Below are 25,904 nucleotides of genomic sequence, written 5' to 3' on the forward strand. Positions count from 1 at the left end.
ATAGATTAAGTGGTAACCTCCTAACTCGCAAAGACATTACACCATAGCGATCATAGTAATGTCTATTGAAATATAGCTGGATATGTAAATATGGTTACGGAATGATTGTAACGGCTTATACAAGCATATAGAACTAAAGCCCAAGTTTTTCAAACTGTTGTTGTGATTAATATCACAGTTATACAAATTAGATTCAAGTTGATTTATAAACTACAATAGGGGATATCATAACGCCCCCAGCATTCTACCAGTTTGACACGCTAATGCATATATTACAGTGCTAATATCAAAAAGAGAATAAATGTAATAGCTGTTTTTGGTGCAATATCAATTGGTATTAAGACTACATACAACATTAAACTCTATCCATTTATTTCCCCTTTCCAGACATCAAGGACTAACAATCCAAAGCTGTATTGAAAGGGATATAGTAGCTCTCAAACCCTGATTTAAAAATCCAAGCATATGAATTCATTTACAAAATAACAAGTCTGCATAATACTTTAATTAATATAAAAGAATACCAAATGTTTGTACCGAGTACCTTTACTTTGCACAGTTCACACAAATCTATTATTTATTTTTTAAGTATTATGATAGAACTTTTTATAACCAATCCAAACAGACAGGATGCACCAGCAATTAAGAGGTGTGTTGTAAGAATCATACAACTTTCTAACATAATTTATAGTTAGAAAATATTTTATAGATTAACTGATGAATTCACACAACCAATTGGACAATCACACACAAAAATAAGGTGCATGATTGCAAGACCATTCTTTAACTCAGAATTATTTTGTTCAAGTGTAATAACACAACGCTATTTGGGCACACTAACTTACCTAGTAAATTATACTGGTGAATAGTTAATGAACACATATAATCACAGGATCATGATATAAAAACCAGTGGTAATCAACAAAAAGATAAAGAAGATCTAGATGTGCCAGGTGTAAGACATCTTAAAGCTACAATATCCTGAATAACAGCCAATACAATCAGTGTCAAGCATATACAAGCACTGACCAATACATCTCTTTATTTCCTTTGGAAAATAAAGGATAACCCAATACTGATCACCAGTAGAGCAGAAAACCAATACAAATGTTGTGTTCTCAATTCTGGAGTGCACTTCAGATATCTGATCAACGGTTTACTAGTACCAGTGCCCTAACTTTATTACATTTTATGCAAGTTCTAATCACTCTACACACATACACATACATTTATTTTATAAATATGAATACACAATAAAAGTTATGTTTTAATGAACTAAACCCCAACTCTTTCCAGAATGATGTTTCTTTACTAAGGGGTAGTTGAAGTGCTATTAAAGTGCATTCTTTTGAGTCTAAACCCCTTGGGGATTCTTTTGACTTAATGTGAAAATTTAACTAGTGTTTGCAAGGCGGGAGTGCGGCAGTTTAGGGGTTAATACATTTATTAAAGTGGCGGTGATGTCCGGTCGGCAGATTAGGGGTTAAACATTTTATTTAAGTGTTTCCGATGTGGGGGGGCCTCGGTTTAGGGGTTAATAGGTAGTTTATGGGTGTTAGTGTACTTTTAGCACTTTAGTTAAGAGCTTTATGTTCCGGCGTTAGCCCATAAAACTCTTAACTACTGACTTTTATATGCGGTAGGAGTCTTGCTAGGAGAGGGTCTACCGCTCACTTTTTTAGGCGATTGTACTAAGATCTCAGGGGTGTATCTTTGCGGATTGACAGTTTGACTTAGATCGTTTTCCGATTTGATCCCCTGTTTCCAAACATTGGTTTGTGATAAGTCCCTAGTTACAGGCCTTGGTTACCAACATAGTGGGCGTGGTAGGTCTTACTGACACGTACACGCGTTCAGATGATTGGCTGACTATACACGCCTCCAGACGATTGGTTGGATTACGGGATACATGTTTGTCCTATTTATTTCTATTTATGTTTGTACACACGTAGGTTTCTGTTGTTTTTATGAGTACAGTTGGCACTGATCACTCCACTGGGAGTATCGTTGTGATATCAGTCTGAAATTAATTTTCACAATGTTTTAAAATATATTTTAAACCATACTTTAGACGGTTAATTTATGTCACTCACATTAGGATGTTTTCATTGGTTACTTACGGGAGTGTATTTTTATGAACGGTCATGATTGGTTGTTCTCTTAGGGGAGTGTTTCTAGGTGCCTTTTAAAAGGCCATATGTTTGCACTATTTGTTTGTCAGAGGAAGGGACTGGTTCTGTCCCGAAACGTCACACTTGAATAAAAGTTTTTCTTGATGTCACAGATGTCGCCAGACCAGTGAGTGTTTTTTTCACGAACGTTATATATTTATATATAGCTTTTGGGTACTATTACTGGTCCCATATACCTGATACTGGACACTTAACCCTATTGTCTCTGTTCTTCCCTACTGTATCGAGCTTTAAGGATGTTAGATATGTACAGTATCTAGCATTACATCTCGTCTGAAACCTAAGGACTATAATGTGCTTAAGTAGCCAAGAAACATAGGTTCCTATGCTACCATAACTCATACCATACTGCATTATATTACCAACCACACAACAATGAGTTGCACCGACAAATTCTGATATGCTATACACTATTATAAATCATATCATTAGTTAATGGCACAAAAAGGTACTTTTCTTGGAGTGAATGTGCCCCTCTGACAAGACCAGAATGGAATGTTATTAGTGTACCCTGAGAAATAGCTACTATTTAATTATTTGTTTTGTGTCACTGAAGGCTAAATTGTTAAAGGGACACTGAACCTAAATTTTTTTCTTTCATGATTCAGTTAGAGCATGAAATTTTAAGCAACTTTCTAATTTACTCCTATTATCAATTTTTCTTTGTTCTCTTGCTATCTTTATTTTAAAAGCAGGAATGTAAATCTTAGCAGCCAGCCCATTTTAGGTTCAGCACCATGGATAGCGCTTGCTTATTGGAAGCTTACAATTACCCAACAACAAGCAAGCATTACCCAGGTTCTCAACCAAAAATGGGCCGGCTCCCATGCATCACATTCCTGCCTTTTAAATAAAGATAGCAAGAAAACAAAGAAAAATTGACTATAGGAGTAAATTAGAAAGTTGCTTAAAAATTGCATGCTCTATCTGAATCATGAAAAAAAAAAATTTGGGTTTAGTGTCCCTTTAATCATGTAATCAAGGCATAAAATTTGCCCCAAGGGAAATAGGATCTATATCTGTACTATACATCTCTTGCTCATACTGTATGTACCATGCTGGCACTGAATGTCATTGAATTTTGGGGTTACTAACGGTAGGAAGTTATAGAATGTAATGTAATATCCTAGTTATTGTATATGGTTTACCAAACTAAATGCTGTTTTCTTGTAAAAAATAATAAGTTACAAAAGCTAAATGCCGACCTGACTTACTCTTTTCTCCCTCCATACCAGCAGAATATAATTTACTGTACATGTATTAAGATCAGGGTATTTTTTATAGTTATGCGCTTTGTGTTTGTCTCTTTACGTTAATGGAATGTCTAGGCTGACACACAATCAGCAAGTCTTCACACAAGCGCTACATCTAACAGCCGCTGTGTCTGATCATTTTCAGGTACTCACGTCATGGAGGGCTCAGGCAGAATGGTTGTCACAGCAGTCGGTGTAAATTCGCAGACAGGAATTATTTTCACATTGCTTGGAGCTGGTGGGGAAGAAGAAGAGAAGAAAGACAAGAAAGGTAAACTAGGGCTAGTTGTTGAATAATATTATTATTAATACGATATCAGCTGACGCCCATCTCCTCATTACAGTTTGTATAAAGGACGTTAATTTCCATTAAAGTTTGGGGGTGAAGCATCATGTAAGTGGAAGGGGACACATACCTGACTGATTTATATTACACACTAATTTACATACATCATGTCACCCTGTGGAAGAGATTCACTTTAACTTACAAATCCCCTCTCCCCTATATACCTGGCACTGGGCCAAAGAATAAAATGATTTCTCAAAGTTTTATTTATTTGTTCTGTTTCTCTAGAGTAATAATCAGACAGCACACCCCTTTAAAAAATGGGCATTAAACATTGTGTTTGATTTTCTTCCACAAGCATACAATTTTAAATAACTTTCTAATTTATTTTATAAATTGCTTTGTTCTCTTGGTATCCATTGTTGAAAAGCATACCTATGTAGGCTACTGGGTGCTAGCTGCTAATTGGTGCTTGCGCATATAGCCCTCTTGTTACTTTCTCGCCAGATGTGTTCAGCTAGCTCCCAAGTAGTGCATTGCTGCTCCTTCAAAAAAGAATATGAAGAAAATGTGATAACAGAATTATATTAGAAAGTTATTTTAAATGGTTTGCTCTTTCTGAATCATTAAAGAGAAAAAATGGGTTTCATGCCCCTTTGAGCCTGTTGATAAACCAGATTTTTTTATTTTACATTTAATTTTATTTACTTAAACTTAAAGTGAATGTAAACTTAAGACTGGTGCCCCACGGCATTGGATATACTTTTAAAAATTAGCCAGGGTTTAATTCATGAAATCTTTTATACGTATGTATTTTTTCCAGTTTGTACCTATTTACCGCTATAACGAAAAGCGCAGCTCTCCTGTACGCCATTTTGTCTAATTGATTGACAGATGACGATTTGTAAAATAACTAATCCTTGTTTCTCCCCAGGCCGTGACATTTATGCAAAGGGGGTGAACCCCTCTGGGGGGAAACAAGGATTAGTTTTTTTACAAATCGTCATCTGTCAATCAATACGACAATATGGCAGGCGGGAGAGCTGCACTTATCGTCACAGCGGTAGATAGGTAAAAATTGGGCAAAAAACATACATATAAAAGATTTGATGAATTAAACCCTTGTTAATTTTTAAAAGTCTATCCAATGCCATGGGGCACTAGTCTTAAGTTTACATTCACTTTAAAGGGACAGAAAACCCCAAAATTGTCTTTCAATATTTGGATAGCACCACAATTTTAAGCAACTTTCCAATTTACTTCTTTTATCAAATATGCTTCATTCTCTTGTTATCCATTGCTGAAGTTACAGCGTTGTAATACTGACAGCTAGCTGTACACATCTAGTTAGCCTATCACAAAAGACAGATGCGTGCCAGCACCAATCAGCAGCAGCTGCTGCCACTAGTATAGTATGTGTGCGTATTATTTTATTTATCTTTCAACAAGGGATACCAAGAGAACAAAGCACATTTGAAAATAGAAGTGAATTTAAAAGTGTCTTAAAATGACCTGCTCTATCGGAATCATGCGAGTTTAAATTTGACTTTCCTATCCCTTTAAAAAAATGTTTTTAATTAAATAAAATCATTTGTGGTTTTTAGTTCATTGTGATACTTTTTGTAATCTAATCCAAACCTTCAGAATTCTGGTGTAAAAAACATTGCAGGGCAGTTTGCTGCTTCCCTTTCTAAGCCATTTTCAATCCATTAAAACAGCTGGTATTTCAGCGAATAAAAATGGTTTAAATTACGTTTACGATACAAGAGGAAAATCTGGTTAAACCCAGGAAAAAGACGATAATAGTTTGTTCAGCAACTTTATTCCTCAGTCACTTAAAAATGCTTTTCAAGTCAGTTTTGTTTACTTTTATGGAAATAAATGAAAAACATAACTTAGTAATTCAGCATTGATAAAGAAAGTTTCATGGGCTTGATAGCAGGTTGTTGTAATATTAAAGGGACACTGAACCTACATTTTTTCTTTCGTAATTCAGATAGAGCATACAATTTTAAGCAACTTTCTAATTTACTCCTATTATCAATTTTTCTTCGTTCTCTTGTTATCTTTATTTGAAAAAGAAGGCATCTAAGCTTTCTTTTGGTTCAGACCTCTAGACAGCTTTTTTTTATTGGTGGATGAAATAATCCACCAATCAGCAAGGACAACCCAGGTTGGTCACCAAAAATGGGCCGGCATCTAAACTTACATTCTTGCATCTCAAATAAAGATACCTAGAGAATGAAGAAAATTTGATAATAGGAGTAAATTAGAAAGTTGCTTAAAATGTCATGCTCTGTCTGAATCACGAAAGAAAAATATTGGGTTCAGTGTCCCTTTAACTGACAACCTAATTCTTAAAGGGACACTAAACCCAAATGTTTTCTTTCATGAATCAGATAGAGCATGCAATTTTAAGCAACTTTCTAATTTACTCCTATTATCAATTTTTCTTTGTGCTCTTTCTATTTTTATTTCAAAAGCAGGAATGTAAAGCTTAGGAGCTGGCCCATTTTTGGTTATGGCGTTTAATGCAGACCACGATCTGGTCTGCATTAAAGGCTTCACTAATTGGAATCAACAGAATGTCAATGCCATTTAGCAGAGCGCCTAGATGCAGCCCAGATCGTGATGTCATCAGTGGGCGGAGCTTGGCAGCCATATCAAAGTAACCAGAAACAATAGTCATTTTAAAATAACTTTTTTTACTGTTACTGCTGCATGATATAGAAAGAGGTGCAGGAGGCTATTTGCAGCTTAATCTAAAGTAAGACTTTAAAATGACAAAGGTGTAGACTGTCCCTTTAATAATCGCCATTGGGCAGCAAATGCTGAAGCCCTACTGTGATAGCCTAAAGTCCTCTGCGCAAGTGCAGTAGCACTGTAGACTTTCTCTCTGGCAGCAATACATAGCCAAGAAATGCTCTGCCGTAGAGCAAAATGGAAGTGATCCAACCTCTGATTGGCTTTATCACTTCTGCCTCCAAATGCTCTTAAGCAGCGGGTAAGCAGATGATTGTAAACAAGGTAAGCTTATTGTGAGAAATCATAAAATCCCATACCCAGCAATGTTTTTATTACAGTTCCTTTAAATGTTCGTAAAGGGTTAATGTGAAGTTGTATATGTGTAAGATTTTGTGCACATACAGTCTATGAGTAAGCACCACTAGAGGGCACGAAACGCGTTAGACCAGTCTCCAATGGGCTGCCTAGCCATGCTGTCTTTCCAATTTTAATATTTGAAGCTTACTGTGAGAATATGCACAATAGGCACATGACTTGTTTAATAAAGCATCCATATACAACAATGGGATACGATACATATAGATGACAATAAATATATTGGGGCGAAACGCTTGACTACTCATCCATGTGTATCAATATATGTGTAGGTAAATGTTGTTTTTCAGCTACCTAAATATAATGTATTAACAAAACGCTTCTGTCTGTAGCTTTTAAAATTGTTTACAATTTAGAAAGTTACCAATAGGAGCACTTTTCTGATTATGGTTTATTGTGTGATCAAGATGCAAGTTCTGACAATATACAGAAGAATGCGAGTACTCTTGTGCTTCCGTATAGTAAATGCATAGTCTCAACCTTCATCACTAAAATTATCCTCTTGCTGAGATCATGCTGGGATCTCGCAAGATATATTTTATGCCGCCAATAGTCTCTGTGACCAACGTCATAGCTGTGAGATGTCACTGAGTTTCTGCTTATGTCTAAAGCAGCAGTACAACCAAAGAATATCTGCTTTGTGCTAAATTTAGAGTTTTAATGGCACTCTGAATATTTTGAATAAAACAGAATTTATGCTTACCTGATAAATTGCTTTCTCTTACGGTGTATCCAGTCCACGGATTCATCCTTACTTGTGGAATATTCTCAATCCCTACAGGAAGTGGCAAAGAGAGCACACAGCAAAGCTGTCCATATAGCTCCCCTCAGGCTCCGCCCCCCCAGTCATTCGACCGACGGTTAGGAGAAAAAGGAGAACCATAGGGTGCAGTGGTGACTGTAGTTATTTTAAAAATTAGATTTGAACCTGACTTAATTGTCAGGGCGAGCCGTGGACTGGATACACCGTAAGAGAAAGCAATTTATCAGGTAAGCATAAATTCTGTTTTCTCTTACTTGGTGTATCCAGTCCACAGATTCATCCTTACTTGTGGGATACCAATACCAAAGCTTTAGGACACGGATGAAGGGAGGGAACAAGTCAGGTAACCTAAACGGAAGGCACCACTGCTTGCAAAACCTTTCTCCCAAAAATAGCCTCCGAAGAAGCAAAAGTATCGAATTTGTAAAATTTGGCGAATGTATGCAGTGAAGACCAAGTCGCTGCCTTACAAATCTGTTCAACAGAAGCCTCATTCTTGAAAGCCCATGTGGAAGCCACAGCTCTGGTGGAATGAGCTGTAATTCGTTCAGGAGGCTGCTGTCCAGCAGTCTCATAAGCCAATCGGATGATGCTTTTCAGCCAGAAGGAAAGAGAGGTAGCAGTCGCTTTCTGACCTCTCCTCTTACCTCTCCTCTTACCAGAATAGACAACAAACAAGGATGATGTTTGTCTGAAATCCTTAGTTGCTTTTAAATAGAATTTTAAAGCACGAACCACGTCAAGATTGTGTAAAAGTCGTTCCTTCCTAGAGACTGGATTAGGACACAGAGAAGGAACAATGATTTCCTGGTTAATATTCTTATTAGAAACCACTTTTGGAAGGAAACCGGGTTTGGTACGCAAAACAACCTTATCTGCATGGAACACCAGATAGGGTGAATCACACTGCAAAGCAGACAATTCAGAAACTCTTCGAGCAGAAGAAATGGCTACTAAAAACAGAACTTTCCAAGATAATAACTTAATATCTATGGAATGCAAAGGTTCAAACGGAACCCCTTGAAGAACTGAAAGAACTAAATTTAGACTCCATGGAGGAGCCACAGGCTTGTAAACAGGCTTGATTCTAACTAGGGCCTGTGCAAACACCTGAACGTCTGGTACAGCTGACAGACGCTTATGTAACAGGATAGACAGAGCAGATATCTGTCCCTTTAAGGAACTAGCTGACAGACCTTTCTCCAATCCTTCTTGGAGAAAGGACAATATCCTTGGAATCCTAACCTTACTCCACGAGTAACCCTTGGATTCACACCAACCAAGATATTTCCGCCATATCTTATGGTAAATTTTCCTGATGACAGGCTTTCTGGCCTGAATCAGAGTGTCTATAACTGATTCCGAGAAACCACGCTTAGCTAGAATTAAGCGTTCAATCTCCAAGCAGTCAGTTGCAGAGAAACTAGATTTGGATGCTTGAAAGGACCTTGAATTAGAAGATCCTGCCTCGATGGCAGTATCCATGGTGGGACCGATGACATGTCCACTAGGTCTGCATACCAAGTCCTGCGTGGCCACGCAGGCGCTATCAGAATTACCAAAGCCTTCTCCTGTTTGATTCTGACTATTAGCCGAGGGAGAAGTGGAAACGGTGGAAAGACATAAGCTAGACTGAATGACCAAGGCGCTATTAATGCATCTATCAATGCCGCCTTGGGATCCCTGGATCTGGATCCGTAAAGGGGAAGTTTGGTGTTCTGACGGGACGCCATCAGATCCAACTCTGGAATGCCCCATAGCTGGGTCAGCTGAGCAAAAACCTCCGGGTGGAGTTCCCACTCCCCCGGATGGAAAGTCTGACGACTTAGAAAATCCGTCTCCCAGTTGTCTACCCCTGGGATGTGAATTGCAGATAGATGGCAGGAGTGATCCTCCGCCCATTTGATGATCTTGGATACTTCCTTCATCGCTAGGGAACTCTTTGTTCCTCCCTGATGATTGATGTACACTACAGTCGTGATGTTGTCCGACTGAAATCTGATGAATTTGGTCTCCGCTAGTTGAGGCCACGTCTGGAGCGTATTGAATATCGCTCTCAGCTCCAAAATGTTTATCGGGAGAAGCGATTCTTCCCAAGACCATAGACCCTGAGCCTTCAGGGAGTCCCAGACCGCACCCCAGCCTAACAGACTGGCATCGGTCGTGACAATGATCCACTCCGGTCTGCGGAAACTCATTCCCTGTGACAGGTGATCCTGAGACAGCCACCAGAGAAGAGAGTCTCTGGTTCTCTGGTCCATTTGTATTTGAGGAGACAAATCTGCGTAATCCCCATTCCACTGTTTGAGCATGCACAGTTGCAGTGGTCTGAGATGAATGAACTCGAATGAAGAACTCGGCAAGTATTCAACAATTTTGACTTCCTGACTTCTGTCAGAAAGATTTTCATTTCTACCGAGTCTATTAGTGTTCCCAGGAAGGGAACCCTTGTGAGCGGGGACAGAGAACTTTTTTCTACGTTCACTTTCCACCCGTGAGACCTTAGAAAGGCCAGAACAATGTCCGTATGAGCCTTGGCTCTGTGAAAAGACGACGCCTGTATTAAGATGTCGTCTAGGTAAGGTGCTACTGCAATGCCCCGTGGTCTTAGTACCGCTAGAAGGGACCCTAGCACCTTTGTGAAAATTCTGGGAGCGGTGGCCAATCCGAAAGGAAGGGCCACGAACTGGTAATGTTTGTCCAGAAAAGCGAACCTTAGGAACTGATGGTGATCTTTGTGGATAGGAATATGTAGGTACGCATCCTTTAGATCCACGGTAGTCATATATTGACCTTCCTGGATCATCGGCAAGATTGTCCGAATGGTTTCCATCTTGAAAGACGGAACTCTGAGGAATTTGTTTAGAATCTTTAGATCCAGGATTGGCCTGAAAGTTCCTTCCTTTTTGGGAACTACGAACAGGTTTGAGTAAAATCCCAGTCCTTGTTCTGCAATTGGAACTGGGTGTATCACTCCCATGTTTAGAAGATCTTCTACACAGCGTAAGAACGCCTGCTTCTTTGTTTGGTCTGAAGACAAACGAGTCCTTGAATTCTAGAAGGTACCCCTGTGCAACTATTTCCAATGCCCAGGGATCTGGAACATCTCTTGCCCAAGCCTGAGCAAAGAGAAAAAGTCTGCCCCCTACTAGATCCGGTCCCGGATCGGGGGTTACCCCTTCATGCTGTCTTGGTAGCAGGAGCAGGCTTCTTGGTCTGTTTACCCTTATTCCAGCCCTGCAAAGGTTTCCAGGTTGCTTTGGGCTGGGAAGCGTTATCTTGCTTTGCGGCAGCAGAGGTTGCAGCAGGCCCGCTCCTGAAGTTGCTAAAGGAGCGAAAATTAGCCTTGTTTTTGGCCTTAAACGGCCTATCTTGTGGAAGGGCGTGGCCCTTGCCCCCAGTGATATCCGAAATAATTTCTTTCAGCTCTGGGGCGAATAGGGTTTTCCCCTTGAAGGGAATATTTAACAGTTTCGTTTTGGACGACACATCCGCCGACCACGATTTGAGCCAAAGCGCTCTTCGCGCCATGATGGCAAAACCTGAATTTTTCGCCGCTAACTTAGCCAACTGGAAAGCGGCATCAGTGATAAAAGAATTAGCCAGCTTTAGAGCATGAATTCTATCCATGACCTCATCGTATGAAGTCTCCCTCTGGAGCGACTTCTCCAGAGCCTCGAACCAAAAAGCCGCTGCAGTAGTTACCGGAATAATGCAGGCAATTGGTTGAAGAAGAAAACCTTGCTGAACAAATATTTTCTTCAGCAATCCTTCCAATTTTTTATCCATAGGATCTTTGAAAGCACAACTGTCCTCTATCGGTATAGTTGTACGCTTAGCAAGTGTTGAAACAGCCCCCTCTACCTTAGGGACCGTCTGCCACGCGTCCCGCCTGGGGTCGTTTATGGGGAACATTTTCTTAACGATAGGGGGGGGGAACAAACGGTACACCTGGTCTCTCCCACTCCCTAGTCACAATATCCGCCACCCTCTTTGGGATCGGAAATGCTTCAGTGTATACCGGGACCTCTAAAAACCTGTCCATTTTGCACAATTTTTCTGGGCCCACCATGGGGTCACAATCATCCAGCGTAGCTAAAACCTCCTTAAGCAGGACGCGGAGGTGTTCCAGCTTGAATTTAAACGCTAAGGAATCTGACTCTGCCCGCTGAGAAACTTTTCCTGTGTCAGAAATTTCTCCCTCAGACAGACCGTCCCTCACTGCAACTTCTGAGTGTTGCGAGGGTACTACAGATAAATCATCCAAAGCTTCTGATTGCTCATCCTCTATATTTAAAACTGAGCTATCGCGCTTTTTTGGAAAAACTGGCAGTTTGGATAAAAATGCTGCAAGGGAATTATCCATTACTGCTGCCAATTGTTGTAAAGTAATAGGGGCCAATGCGCTAGAGGTACTAGGCATCGCTTGCGCGGGCGTAACTGGTGTTGACACATGGGGAGAGGAAGAAGGACTATCCTCGTTACCTTCCGTTAAGGAATCATCTTGGGCTACATTTTTAAGTGTCACTGCATGGTCTTTAAAATGCTTAGATGTTTTAGCACACTTTAAACATAAATGCAATGGGGGTACCGCCATGGCTTTCAAACATAAAGAACAAGGTCTATCTGAAGGCTCAGACATGTTTTACTGACTTAGACAGCACTACAATACAGTAAAAGTCACTTTTTGAAAAAACGTTACTGTGTCTTTAAATAATAAAAAGCACCCACTTTTTTACCAAATCACCAAAAAACATCCGATCTTAATGAGTCTTTGCTGTGGCCATACCATCCTTTTGGGTTATTTGTAGAAGAAAAATAAGCCTCCCTGAAGTCCTCCTGCACTCTCAGGACTCTACATGTGAAGCTGCATGAAGCTGTCTTGCAAATCAACTGCGCAACTGAGGCGCAGAAATGAGGCCCCCTCCCTCTTCATTCCAGAGTTATGGGGCCTTCCTGAGACAGATTTAGGTGTCTTACAATATGCCAGGCGTAATAACAACCCCAAAAGTGTTTCCAACGTCTAAAACACTTGAACAACTATAAGATTACACTAATAAAGTAATCGATTTAGCCCATCACAGTGTCTACCAGTATTTAAGCCCTTAACTGAAGCCATCCTTCTATACTACGTCTAAGAAAATGGCTTACCTTCTCTCATGGGGATTTCTGTCAGTCTTCTAGCATTACCAGGTCTTGTTAGAAAAAAATGACTGAGCATACCTTAAGCAGTTAAGCCTGCAAACTGTTCCCCCCAACTGAAGTTCTCCGGTACTCAACAGTCCTGTGTGGGAACAGCAATGGATTTTAGTTACAACATGCTAAAATCTTTTTCCTCTCAGCAGAAATCTTCATCACTTTCTGCCTCAGAGTAAATAGTACAAACCGGCACTATTTTAAAACAAAAAACTCTTGATTGAAGAAATAAAAACTACAAATCTAACAACACATACTCTTTACCTCTCCCGTGGAGATGCTACTTGTTAGAGCGGCAAAGAGAATGACTGGGGGGGCGGAGCCTGAGGGGAGCTATATGGACAGCTTTGCTGTGTGCTCTCTTTGCCACTTCCTGTAGGGATTGAGAATATCCCACAAGTAAGCATGAATCCGTGGACTGGATACACCAAGTAAGAGAAATATAGCTTTATTTAAGTTTACGTTGCATGTTGCCAAATTATATCCTGTGCGGTTTTGTTAACATATAGGGCAAGATAACAAGTAGCATGATAATGATAGCACGGGACATTATAAGCAATATCGCTGGGCCGCGCAAACTTTAGTGCGCAACTTGATATAATAAGCCCGCAGAAAATCTCATTCACCAAAGAAGGTTTAGCGTGGCCAACATCACTCTAGCGCAACCTATACTTTCAATGGAGATTGAGGCTGCGCTAAATAATGCTCACATTACAAGTTTAAAGTTTTAAGTTGTGCTCGAGAGAAAGCCGAAACTGTGCTAGAATATTTTGCACGACTTGAGAGCTGAAGTAAAGTGTAAGGATTAAAAAAAAATGTTTACAAAACACATCAAAAACATTAAAATATGTATTACACTCATATATACACTTTTTAATAAAAATATAATTTTAATACTTTGAAAAAGGTTTCTAAAGTGATATGGAATATGGCAGTCTTTGACTGGAAAGTGGTCAAAAGTATATGTATATATATATATACATATATATATATATACATACAGTGTATATATATATATATATATATATATATATATATATATATGTCTAAATATGTGTATGTGTGTTTATATATTTGTATTTATGTGTTTATATTAGTAAGTATGTACATGCAGTACATGCACACATATATACACATATATACACATGTATACACACATATATATATATACTTTTCAGCACTTCCTAATCAAATACCTTGAAACATGCAATATCATTTTAAATTAATTTTAATTTGTTTTGTTGTGTTTTGAACAGAAATACTTGACATTCCTTTGCTCTTCACTTGGAAGAAGAATTTTTATTTTTAAATATATATTTATATTTATAGCTGTGTATGCAATATTTATCATTTATATTGATATATGTATATGTATATGTATATATATATATATATATATATATATTTACAGTATATATATATATATATATATATATATATACACACACACACATATCTGTATATCTGTATATAGATATATAGGTATAGATATATATTTTACAAAAAAATATTCAGATATACTGTATATAAAAATATTTGTTTAAATATAAAAAGAACATTTTCATCTAGGTGAAGAAAATAGGGATATAAAGTATTTCTAATGCTACATTGGGTTTAGCGCAGTTGATCTAGCTCAGTGTCGGGTTAGCGCCTGTGAGATACCTAATAAGGTTTTTTGTAGGGCGCCCCATAGAAGATAGCGAGGTCCCAATATCAAAATTTTTTAAGTCTTTCGCTTGCGCGCTATTTATTTTCCACTTTTAATACACCCACTATTCAGGCCCGCGCAATTTTTTTATTTTGAGCGCAGTTACCGTTCAAACGGAAAAAAATGGTGCGCCATTTGTAATCTGGCACAAAATCTGGTGTCTGGGAACAATAATGCATTTGATTTTTACCTAAACAAAATAATATTTGATCAATGCTGTTACTTCTATAGTTGTTTAAGTGGATGTAATGCTGCTTTTAAATTCATTAATGCTCTGACTGATGTATAGAATCCATTTCATGTTTTTTTTATTTATTTTTTCCTTTTCTCCTACCTTTCTTTCTCCTTCCTTTCTTCCACCTGCTCGTGGACATTTCTAACCCTGATTGAATCCCTGCCTCAACTTTCCCTCTGCAAATTTGTACCCTCCGTCCCCTATTTACACTGTCTTTCCTAGCTGCCAAACCTGCCATCATGGCACACCACATCACCGCTGCTAATACTTTCCTAACCTCCAGCTACATGAACGGTACGTGTTTTCTGTGGACCTCAGATGTCCATTAACAACAGATGTGACGATCCCGACAAATAACGTATGTCCTTTAAGGAACTTATGGATCGTAAAACTGAATGTGAAATAAGATTTTTTTCGAATTTGGTTTTCAGATATGAGCCCAAGGGGTAGATTTATCAAGCAGCGGATGGGATGCTGCAATCTACCTCCGAAATTTCAGGTCCACCTGAAACTTAAGTTAAGAAGCAGCGGTCATAAGACCGTTGCTCCTTAACTAATCCGCCACCTCCGGACAGCAAACATTCCGATCGGATACAATCGGGATGATTGATACCCCCTGCTAGCGGCCAGTGGATCATGTCCGCCTGACATTTGATAAATCTACCCCAAGTCTTTTGTTTTACAAAAACAACAACAACAACAAACAAAACAAAATCTGATGACATAGGATAGTGGTGGAATTAATTCCCAGGATTGTTTATGAACTATAGAAGAACAAAACTAGATTTCTTACATTACATTCTAAATGGAGTATTTGGCCCTAAAGAATGGAAGGATGGAAAGAACTGTGCTTTGTATATAACCAACTTTATTAATAAAACATCAAAAGTGTAACAAAGATAACAAACATATTAATGTAGGCGTTCTAATAAAATAACATATTTATTGTTCTCTTTCATCTAAAGTTGCTTTTGTAGGCAGTTTTGTAGGAAACAGTGTTTATCCCTCTTCCCAATCCATCACAACCTCATGCATTCATGTGTTGTGTAGATTCGGCTGTACTGCATGATCCTGCTTCTCATTGTTTATGTCTGGATGGTTTTGTCTTGTGTTCTCCGTCTTGTGTATTTTCATGTCTTGTGTTTGTCATTCCTCTTTTGTTCTAGGAAAGCAGCAGGATGGGGCTGTGGAGACTAATCTGAACAAAGGTAATGTGCAGAGAGTAATCTGAAAGAAGCTACTTGTACCTGGCACAAAGTCAGCGCTCACCGTTTCCCTGGCACACGCATATGGTGCTAGGGCGAAGGGAAGCTGCATCTACCAAATTGCTTTGTAGGGAGCAAAAGTTGTTAACGAGGAAATAAACGAAAACTACTTAATTGTTTTGTTATTGCAGAAAACATTCAGAGATACACATAAAACACACAAACAGGTACCACAATGGGAGATCTGGTTATGACTTTTACTCTGGGATGTACAATTAGTTTTGAAAATTAATTTTATCACTTCAAATACGGTCCCCACCCACTGAAAATGCCGTGAAAAGTGGTGATGTCAGCGGACTTTTGCAGAAGCCACAATCCCTATTACTAGTGGCACGCTAAATATTTTATAAGAGTAGGTTTAGCGAGGCTGACATAGTGCTGATATTACAAGTTGAAAGTTATCAGTTACGTTTGAGATAGAGCTAGAATATTTAGCGCGACCTTAGACCTGAAGTAAAGTGTAAAGGTAAAAAAAAAAAGTTTCAAACAACAAGTAAAACATATTAAAATAAAGTATTACATTCATATATAAACATTTTTAATTTAAAAAGTTTTAAAAGGGTTAAAAAGAGCTTATATATATATATATATATATATATATATAAGGTAACAGCACCACAGTAAAAAAATGTTCTTTATTGAGGTATTATAACCATAAAAGCGACGTTTCGGACCTACATGGTCCTTAATCATGCATAGTTTAAAACCAAATGAACAGACATTAAAAAGGGTATCTGGACCAATCAGGTGTTGGTTCTCATTGTTAATTGATTTAACCTATACCTGTCCAAGTATCCAAAATTCAACACAGTGACCTCTAGTGGTACCAAAATATATTACATTTTAAAAACATTATAAAAACAAATACAAATCATAGTCTCTATTCAGACCATAGGGATGTAATGTATTTAAACGTTTGATCCACCATACTTCTTTTTCTTTCAGTTTCTGCTCCCTATTACCCCCTCTTCTATGATGAGGAATGTGGTCAATTACTTGGAAGCGTAATTGGCTAACTGTATGGCCCATGTTAGTAAAATGTGCAGATACGGGGAGTGATAAATCCTTTGATTTAATGGAGGCTTTATGTTGGCTAAACCTATCCCTCGCAGCCTGGATGGTCTCGCCAATATAACAAAGGCCACATGGGCATTTAAGTAAATAAATTGCGTAGTTAGTTTGACATGTATAGATCCCATTAATTGTATATTGTTTCCACTTATCATTCTGTGCTAAGAATTTTCCTTTTATAACAGAATTACATTGGGCACAATGAAGACAAGGGTAACAGCCTTTATTTGGTGTAGTTAGATAGTTAATATCAGAGAGTTTAGTTGTACCCACATCAGCTTTAACAATGTGGTCCCTTAAATTTTTTACCCTTCTGTATGATGGCATAGGGGGTAATTTAAAAGATTCAACCTCTGGGTTGTATTTTGACAACAAATGCCGATATTTTCTCACTATTTTGAAGACATCATTACTCCTATCACTGTACTCCATTGAGAGTACTAGTCTATTTGTTTTTTTCTCTGTTGGGGTATGTGTTTTATCTTGTTTTTATCATGTTTTCTATCCAATTCCTGGATGCTTTTTTCAATAACCTCCCTTGGGTAACCCCTTTGAATAAACTTATTGCCCATAGACATTAATCTTTCTGGCAATATCTCCTGATCCCTAACTATTCTTTTAGTACGGAGTAACTGACTTCTCGGTATAGATTTAAAAACAGTTTCAGGATGGAAACTCTCATACCGCAACAAAGTATTTCTGTCTGTTGGCTTAACATATAGATCTGTACTTAATGTATTACCATCTTTGTATACAGTTGTATCCAGAAAATTAATCTGTTGGGTAGAGTAAGTCAATGTAAATCTTAGGCCTGTCATTGATGCATTGATGTCTTCAACAAACTGTAGCAGGGACTCCAATGAGCCCCCCCATATGCCAAAAATATCATCTATATACCTTAGCCACAGCTTACAGCTGCTGACGAATGGCTGATTATTATAGACAAATTTATTCTCAAAACCACTCATAAACAAATTGGCATATGAGGGGGCTACATTGGAGCCCATAGCAGTTCCCCGTTTTTGCATATAATAAGTATCTTGAAAAAGAAAATAATTGCAATATAGAACAAGTCTCAATATATCATCAAAAAAATCAATCTGGCAAACATTATATGATCCGCTGTCACTTAAGAAACTTTTTATGGTCAATAGACCTGCCTCGTGGGGGATAGAAGTGTATAAATTTACCACATCTAATGAAAAAATTAGCCATGTCTCCTCTATTTCAATCCCTTTAAGTTTTGTAAGAAACTCGTTTCTATCTTTAATAAAAGATTTTTGCTGTTTAACAAATGGGAAGAGAACTTTAACTAGAAAAATGGAGACATTAGAAAATACAGAATCTGTGCAAGCCACAATCGGGCGTCCTGGAGGATGGGATACATTTTTATGGACTTTGGGTAATGTGTAAAAAATTGGTGTAATTGGATGTTTATTGTAAAAAAAATCATAAACCTGTTTAGAAATAATATTATGTACCAGAGCTCTATCCAATATACCTTTAAATTCCTTGTGTATATCACTTAGGGGATTATGATCCAGTATTTCATAAACCCCTCCATCTGATAGCTGTTCTAGAATTTCCTGTATATAATAATCAGTTTCTAGCACTATTATAGCTCCGCCCTTATCGGCATTTTTTATGGTGATGTTTTTATTATTATTCAAAGTAGATATGGCCTCCCATTCCCCTTTAGTGAGATTGTGTTGTTTTACATATGGATGTAGTCTAGTTTTTTTCATAAGGGTTGCAACATCTTGTTGAACGAATTTAACAAAGGTTTCTACACCTCAATTTCTTGTTGGGGGAACATATGAGGATTTTTTATGTAGATTTAACATTTTCAAGTTTAAACACTCACTCTGCATATTTTCTTCATTTATTGTGCTTAATTCACCCACATTAGCTATGTTCTTACCACCAAACATTGTTTTCAACCTCAACAGCCTAAAGAATTTGTACAAATCTTTGTCAATTTCAAATTCATCACAATTTTTAACAGGGCAATATGAAAGTCCTTTCATTAGGAGACTCTGTTCATTTTCAGATAACTGGTATTTTGAAATATTAATAACCAGATTTTTTTTCAGCAAATGCTGATGGGTTAATATTAGGTAATAAAGGATTAGCCTCATGTAATGTATTAAAGTCCACTTCATCAACAATGAACTCCAAAGAGTTAACCTCAGGCAGTTCTTCTACCCTTGTTAAATTTTTACAAGACAGTAGGGTATTAACGGCAGGCAGTTTGTTCACTAAGTTAGCGTTAGGCAATGGGGGGTTAACAACCGGCACTTCATTTACCTTTATAGTTGTTTCCTCATACCCCGGCGATATCTGGCCCCTCTCTGCGGTCTCTGGAGTTGCCCTTGCTGATTCCACGAACTCTGCGTGTTCATCCGGTGCCTCTTTGATCGGCGGTGCTTCCGCCCTCCCCTCTGGTGTCTCCGTCTGAGCCTGAGTCTAAAAAACTCTCGCCGGATGATGAGCTGTCTATCTTCTCCTGGGCAACTACGGCTCTCTGCTGCCTCCTCCAACGTGGGCCCTCACGTGATCGTGACGTCTGGTCATGTGACCACTGGTATACTCGGTTGCTTGCATAATCAGTCTCATCTCTTACGAATATTGTTCTTTTCCTCTCTTCAAGCTCAAGACAATACTGTGACAGTAATGCATCAATTTCTTCCTTGGTGGTCTTCAACATATACAAGGTAAATGTCATTTCCATTGATCGTTCCACATCTGACACAATTTTCTTTTGTTTCTCAATTTCCAGCTGCAAACATTCCACGGTCAGGACAATTAAATAAATTAATTAATTACTGTTCATTTGGTTTTAAACTATGCATGATTAAGGACCATGTAGGTCCGAAACGTCGCTTTTATGGTTGTTATACCTCAATAAAGAACATTTTTCACCTTTAAGAAAGAACCCTGTACTGTGGTGCTGTTACCTTATTTTCTACATGGATTGTATACATTGGAGTCTGGCTGATACTCCATGGTAACGAGCACACAGATTGAAAACTGATTAATTTTATGGTGCTGGACTCTACCTCTTCACTCTTTATATAAGTCTCACAAAGGAAAGCACTCTCTGGTCCGTTTTTTAACAAAACTTCTTTACTGCAAAAGTAACAGTTACATATGAACGTTTACGGGCCACCGCCAGTCTGAGGAAAACGTTCATATGTAACTGTTACTTTTGCAGTAAAGAAGTTTTGTTAAAAAACGGACCGGAGAGTGCTTTCCTTTGTGAGACTTTTAAATGCTATTTTTGGGAGGCACCCCGTTGGCTGCAGTGTTGTGTGAGTGCTGGGTTCTCTGAGACTGACTTTTATATTTATATATATATATATATATATATATATATATATATATATATATACATACATACACACACACACATATATATTTAAATATTTCTTTTACAAAAGTACAATTCTCAATAATGCAAGGGATACAAGATCATTATTCAAAACAATATAGAAAATCATATACAGACTTTACATAGTCAAGTACATATATATATATATATATATATATATATACACACACGTCTAAACATGTGCATGTATACATCTATATATGTGTTTATATATATATATATATAAAATCACAGAGTAGTCACAGTACCATTTCTTCATGGAAATTATATTTTTTTGAAGTGACAAAAGAGACAAACAGCTGCATTTCTAGCCTGCATAGCCCTTAATCATGCTATAGAGTGCTGGTATACACCTCTTTATATAACACCTGTGTACCTAACTTTAAATATTTAACAACTGACATGAAATTCACATTTCTTACACGTTATTGCCATCTAGTGGACATAGATAGAAATATCAATATAATCACTGGGATACCAGTCAGATTATAATTTATATTTTTCTTACAGAGAAACCATTGACTAAGGTTAAATAAAAACATACATCACAAAATTGACAGAAAGTGCAGAAATAACATATTTATAAAAACAAATGTAAATCATAATCTTTGTTTAGACCCATCGGATGTAGAGTCCCCTAGATGCTGAATGCATCACACTTCCCTTTACTTTAACAATAGCTCCCTATCCCCTCCTCTTCTTAATTTGGGGATATGGTTGATAATCTGAAATCATAATTAGCTAACTGTATGTCGCTGTGGTAAAGTGAGCAGACACTGGCAAGGACATGTCTTTATTCCTTATAATTGACTTGTGAGCACTTATCCTATCCTTAATAGGGCGTATGGTCTCCCCTACCTAGCTACGAGCACAAGGGCATTTTAACAGATATACAACATACTCAGTCTCGCATGTAAAAAAAATCCATCAATTTCTCTTTTTTTTACTGTCATGTATTTGTGCAATGTAGCGACCTTTGATCATAGAGTTGCATTGGGCACAATGAAGGCATGGATATGTACCGTTCTTAGGTGAAGTCAAATAATTCATTTTATCTTCTTTATTACTGCCTACATCTGCCCTGACTAGCGTATCTTTAATATTTTTCACCCTCTTAAAGGAATCGATAGGTGGTGTTAAAAACTCGCTAATATTAGGATTCAATTTACTCAAGAGGTACCAATGTTTTCTAAAGATAGTAGAAATCTTATCACTACAATTATTATATTCAGTAGAAAAAAATGAGTCTATTCTCACCCTTGTTCCTTGTCTCAAATTAACATTATCTCTATAAGCTAAAACGTCTTCCTTGCAATTTGCAAAAATAGTAGATAGATAACCTTTTTCAGTAAATTTACTGGCTATTTGTTCCAATATAATATCCTGCAATCCCTTGTCTTTCACATTGTGAACTGTGCTGATAAATTGAATTTTTTTAATCAAATTGAAAACTATTTATTGATGAAAACTCTCAGAATGCAATAATGTGTCATGATTTGTTGGTTTACTATATAGATCTGTAATAAGAGTAGAATATTTTTTAAAAAACTGTTGTATCCAACAAATTAACACTAACTGTTGATAAATTTGATGTATATTTAAACAGTTGGTACACCTATTCAAATCTTCCACAAACTCCTGCTGAGATATCAATGTGCCCCTCCATACGCCAAACACGTCATCTATATAGCGGAGCCAAATTTTACAGCTCTCCTGATATTTAAATTTTGTATAAATGGCTTTCTTTTCAAACAAACTAACAAAGACGTTGGCGTATGAAGGGGCCACATTTGAACCCATGGCCAGACCTTTTCTTTCCTAAGATATGGTGAGTCCATGGCTTGAGTAATTACTGTTGGGAATACCACTCCTGGCCAGCAGGAGGAGGCAAAGAGCACCACAGTTAAACTGCAAAGTATCACTCCCTTACCCACAACCCCCAGTCATTCTCTTTGCCTTCGGTGCATGGAGGAGGTGAAGTTTAGGTGTCTGAAGAAAAAATTTGATTTAATCTACAAGCAAGTTTTGGGGTATAGCCGTATTCCACGTCATTCCTTGATGTCAGGTAGTGGTGGCTTTAAAGCAGGTAGGAACTTGTAAAGAGGGACTTAACAATTGTTGCCCTAGTTTAGAAAACCAGAGTTGGCTACTCTGTTCTTTCTTTTTCAAAGGTCTCTGTGAGGAACTGTGTCCTCTCATACCTTGTAACTGTCTACATGCCGGACAGCGGAGCAGGTAAGTGCTTTTTCTTCCAGTTGGGGAGACCATGCACTTAACAAATTAAAAGACACTGCTTTTTTATTGGGACATAGATAATCTTGTTGTATGGGTTACACTGGGGCATGAAGCAGGCACTGTAGCATGTGTGAGACTAACATTTAAACTCTTTTAAAAAGAAAGGATAACATGTTTTTATTAGGCTTTATTTTCTGACACATATTTACTTGATAAAACAATACAAGTTTAAACTGACAGTAAGGCTGAATTTTCTATTTCAGCAGCTTATTAATTTCTCCTTTGCTTTAAAATAAAACGATGCAACATTTTAAATTGTCAGGTTTGATAAAACGGTTATTTCTGGTACTCAGTTTACCCGGAAGTAGTGCCTCTCTGTGTTGCAGCAGTAATTTGAGCTCGGCAGTTGCGGTCACATGACTGGCTTTACTTCATAACGTTTCTGAGGAAAAAGTTGTTTTTCTCCATTTGTGGGTGATCCGGTCTTAATTGGTAGCAGTAAGGCACCTTAGTAATTGAGGTGTGGGGTTGCCTGAGGGGTATTTTAGAAGTTTATTTGATGTTTATTAAATGTTTTTTCTTAATTTTTCTCACATAATTTTAGCTGGGGATCGATCATAATTTGGGATAAAATTTAAAGTGTATTTTTTCCTTGGCTTATTTTAATTGAATATTAAAATCTTAAAAGCTTATCTGTACAAGTTTATTTACTGTTATTTACTGTTTCACAACATGTCTGATATGGAGCAAGAGCCTGCTCTCATGAATTCATGCTTATTGTGTTTAGATGCACAAATTGAAGCTCCTATGCAATTTTGTTCTTCATGTGTCAAGAAAACCTTGCAAAATAAAGGAAAAATGTTTGAGCCTAATGTCTCTCAGGATGATACTGTTAAAATAATACCTTTGCTTTCTCCTGCTACGTCCCAAGCCTCAATGGCGTCACATGCAGTGTGCTGCGGTTCCTCTATAACTCCTAGTGGAGTTTATTTAAAAGCAGAAATTGCTGCCCAGGTATCTTCATCGTTATCTGCGGCATTAGCTGCCATTCCTAGATTACAGGGAAAACGCAAGAGGAAATCTAGAAATTCAGAAAGTAAGGTGCCTGTCCCCAGTTCTGCTTCCCAAGTTGCCATTTCCCATAAGCCTGATGAGGAAGGTACTTCGGGAATTTCTGAGGGTGAAATCTCAGATTCGGACAGTATGATTCCTTCTTCTGAGACTGAGGTGGTATCCTTCAGATTTAATCTTGAACACCTTTGTGTATTGTTAAAGGAGGTTTTAGCTACTTTAGATGACTCCGATACCCCTGTTGTTGTCACTCCTAAGAAATCTAGTAAACTTAATAGTTTCTTTGATGAACCTTCCACTTCGGAGGTTTTTCCTGTGCCGGACTATTCTAAGTAGATTATCTCACAGGAATGGGAGAAACCAGGGGTGTCTTTTTTCCCCATCTCCTATTTTTAAGAAAATGTTTCCTGTCGAGGACTCCATTAAAGACCCTTGGTATACTGTACCCAAATTTGAAGGGGCCATTTCCACTCTGGCTAAGAGAACCACTATTCCTATTGAGGATAGCTGCTCTTTTAAGGATCCAATGGACTAGAAGCTGGAGGCTTATTTGAAAAAGATTTATGTTCATCAAGGTCTCCAATGGCAACCTGCGGTGTGTATTGGCACCATGACTAGTGCGGCATCTTATTGGTTTAACGCCTTGTCTGATTCTCTTCAAGTAGAGACTTCCTTGGATGAAATTCAAGATAGGATTAAAGCTTAAGTTGGCCAATTCCTTTTATTGCAGATGCCATTTTACAGGTTGTTAGACTAGTAGCTAAAACATCTAGTTTCGCTGTCCTAGCCCTCAGGGCTATACGCTCCATTCTGCCTTTAGTACAAGAGGGTCAGTTCATAACTTCCATAGACCTAAAGGATGCATATCTTCATGTTCTTGAGATTTACCTTTCTGGACAAACATTTCCAGTTTGTGGCCCTTCCATTTGGTCTAGCCACGGCTCCCAGAATTGTTTGAAAGGTTCTGGGGGCTCTTTTGGCAGTGATCTGTTCTCATGGAATTGCTGTGGCACCCTACCTGCACGACATATTGGTTCAGGCGCCATCTTTTCAACAAGCAAAATCTCACACAGAGATATAGTTGTCTTTTCTTCGTTCCCATGGATGGAATGCGAATCTGGAAAAAAGCTCCCTTTCTTTATTGATGAAGATTTTTCTGACAGAGGTCAGGAAAAACAAAATCATTTCCTCTTGCCTCTCTCTTCAGGATACTGCTTATCCTTCAGTGGCTCAATGTATGGAGGTAATCGGTCTGATGGTGGCTTCCATGGACATCAATCCTTTTGCTCGATTCCACTTGAGAGCTCTCCAGTTGTGCATTCTCAGACAATGAAATGGCGACCATGCGGATCTATCTCAGAGAACAGAGTTAGATCAGTTGTCAAGGCACTCTCTCCTGTGGTGGATTTCTCAGGAACATCTGTCTCAGGGCACATGCATTCGGAGACCTTCCTGGGTGATCCTGACCACCGAAACGCCAGCCTGCTGGGCTGGGGAGCAGTCTGGAACGCATTAAAATCTCAGGGCCTTTGGACTCGGGAGGAGTCTGCGCTTCCCATCAACATCTTGGGGTTGTGGGTGATTTACAATGCTCTATTGGCTTGGCATGAGTTGTCCTCAGCCCAGTTTATCAGGTTCCAGTCAGACAACATAACCTCTGTGGCTTACATCATTCACCAGGGAGGAACTCAGAGTTCCTTAGCCATGAAGGAGGTTACTCGGATTCTTCAGTGGGCAGAGACCCACAATTGCTGTCTATCTGCCATCCACATTCCAGGAGTAGACAACTGGGAAGCGGATTTTCTGAGTAGACAGACTTTTCATCCCGAGGAGTGGGAACTCCATCCGGAGGTGTTTTCCAGCTTAGTCCTCAAATGGGGAGTGCCAGAGTTAGATCCGATGGCGTCCCGCCAGAACGCCAAGCTTCCAAGCTACGGTTCAAGGTCAAGAGATCCGCAGTCTGATAGATGCTGTGGCGGTTCCTTGGGTTTTTAGGTTGGCATACCTGTTTCCTCCGTTTGCTCTCTTTCCACAAGTCATTGCTCGTATCAAACAGGAGAGGGCGTCACTGATTCTGTGTGGCCTTGCAGGATCTGGTTTGCAGACCTAGTGGAGATG

The 25,904-nt window shown here is 38.4% G+C and overlaps 1 protein-coding gene across 1 annotated transcript in view; it reads left to right on the forward strand.

Moving 5' to 3' along the window:
* ATP2B3 (ATPase plasma membrane Ca2+ transporting 3) overlaps positions 1 to 25,904 on the forward strand; it is a 287,085-nt gene that overhangs the window by 74,907 nt on the left and 186,274 nt on the right. The window contains exons 5-6 of the mRNA XM_053695746.1: positions 3,591 to 3,716; positions 15,920 to 15,961. Of these exons, the coding sequence (XP_053551721.1) occupies positions 3,591 to 3,716; positions 15,920 to 15,961 (168 nt within the window). The remainder of the gene's footprint in view (positions 1 to 3,590; positions 3,717 to 15,919; positions 15,962 to 25,904) is intronic.

This window comes from Bombina bombina, chromosome 12 (genome assembly GCF_027579735.1).
Source record: "Bombina bombina isolate aBomBom1 chromosome 12, aBomBom1.pri, whole genome shotgun sequence".
NCBI classification, from domain to species: domain Eukaryota; kingdom Metazoa; phylum Chordata; class Amphibia; order Anura; family Bombinatoridae; genus Bombina; species Bombina bombina.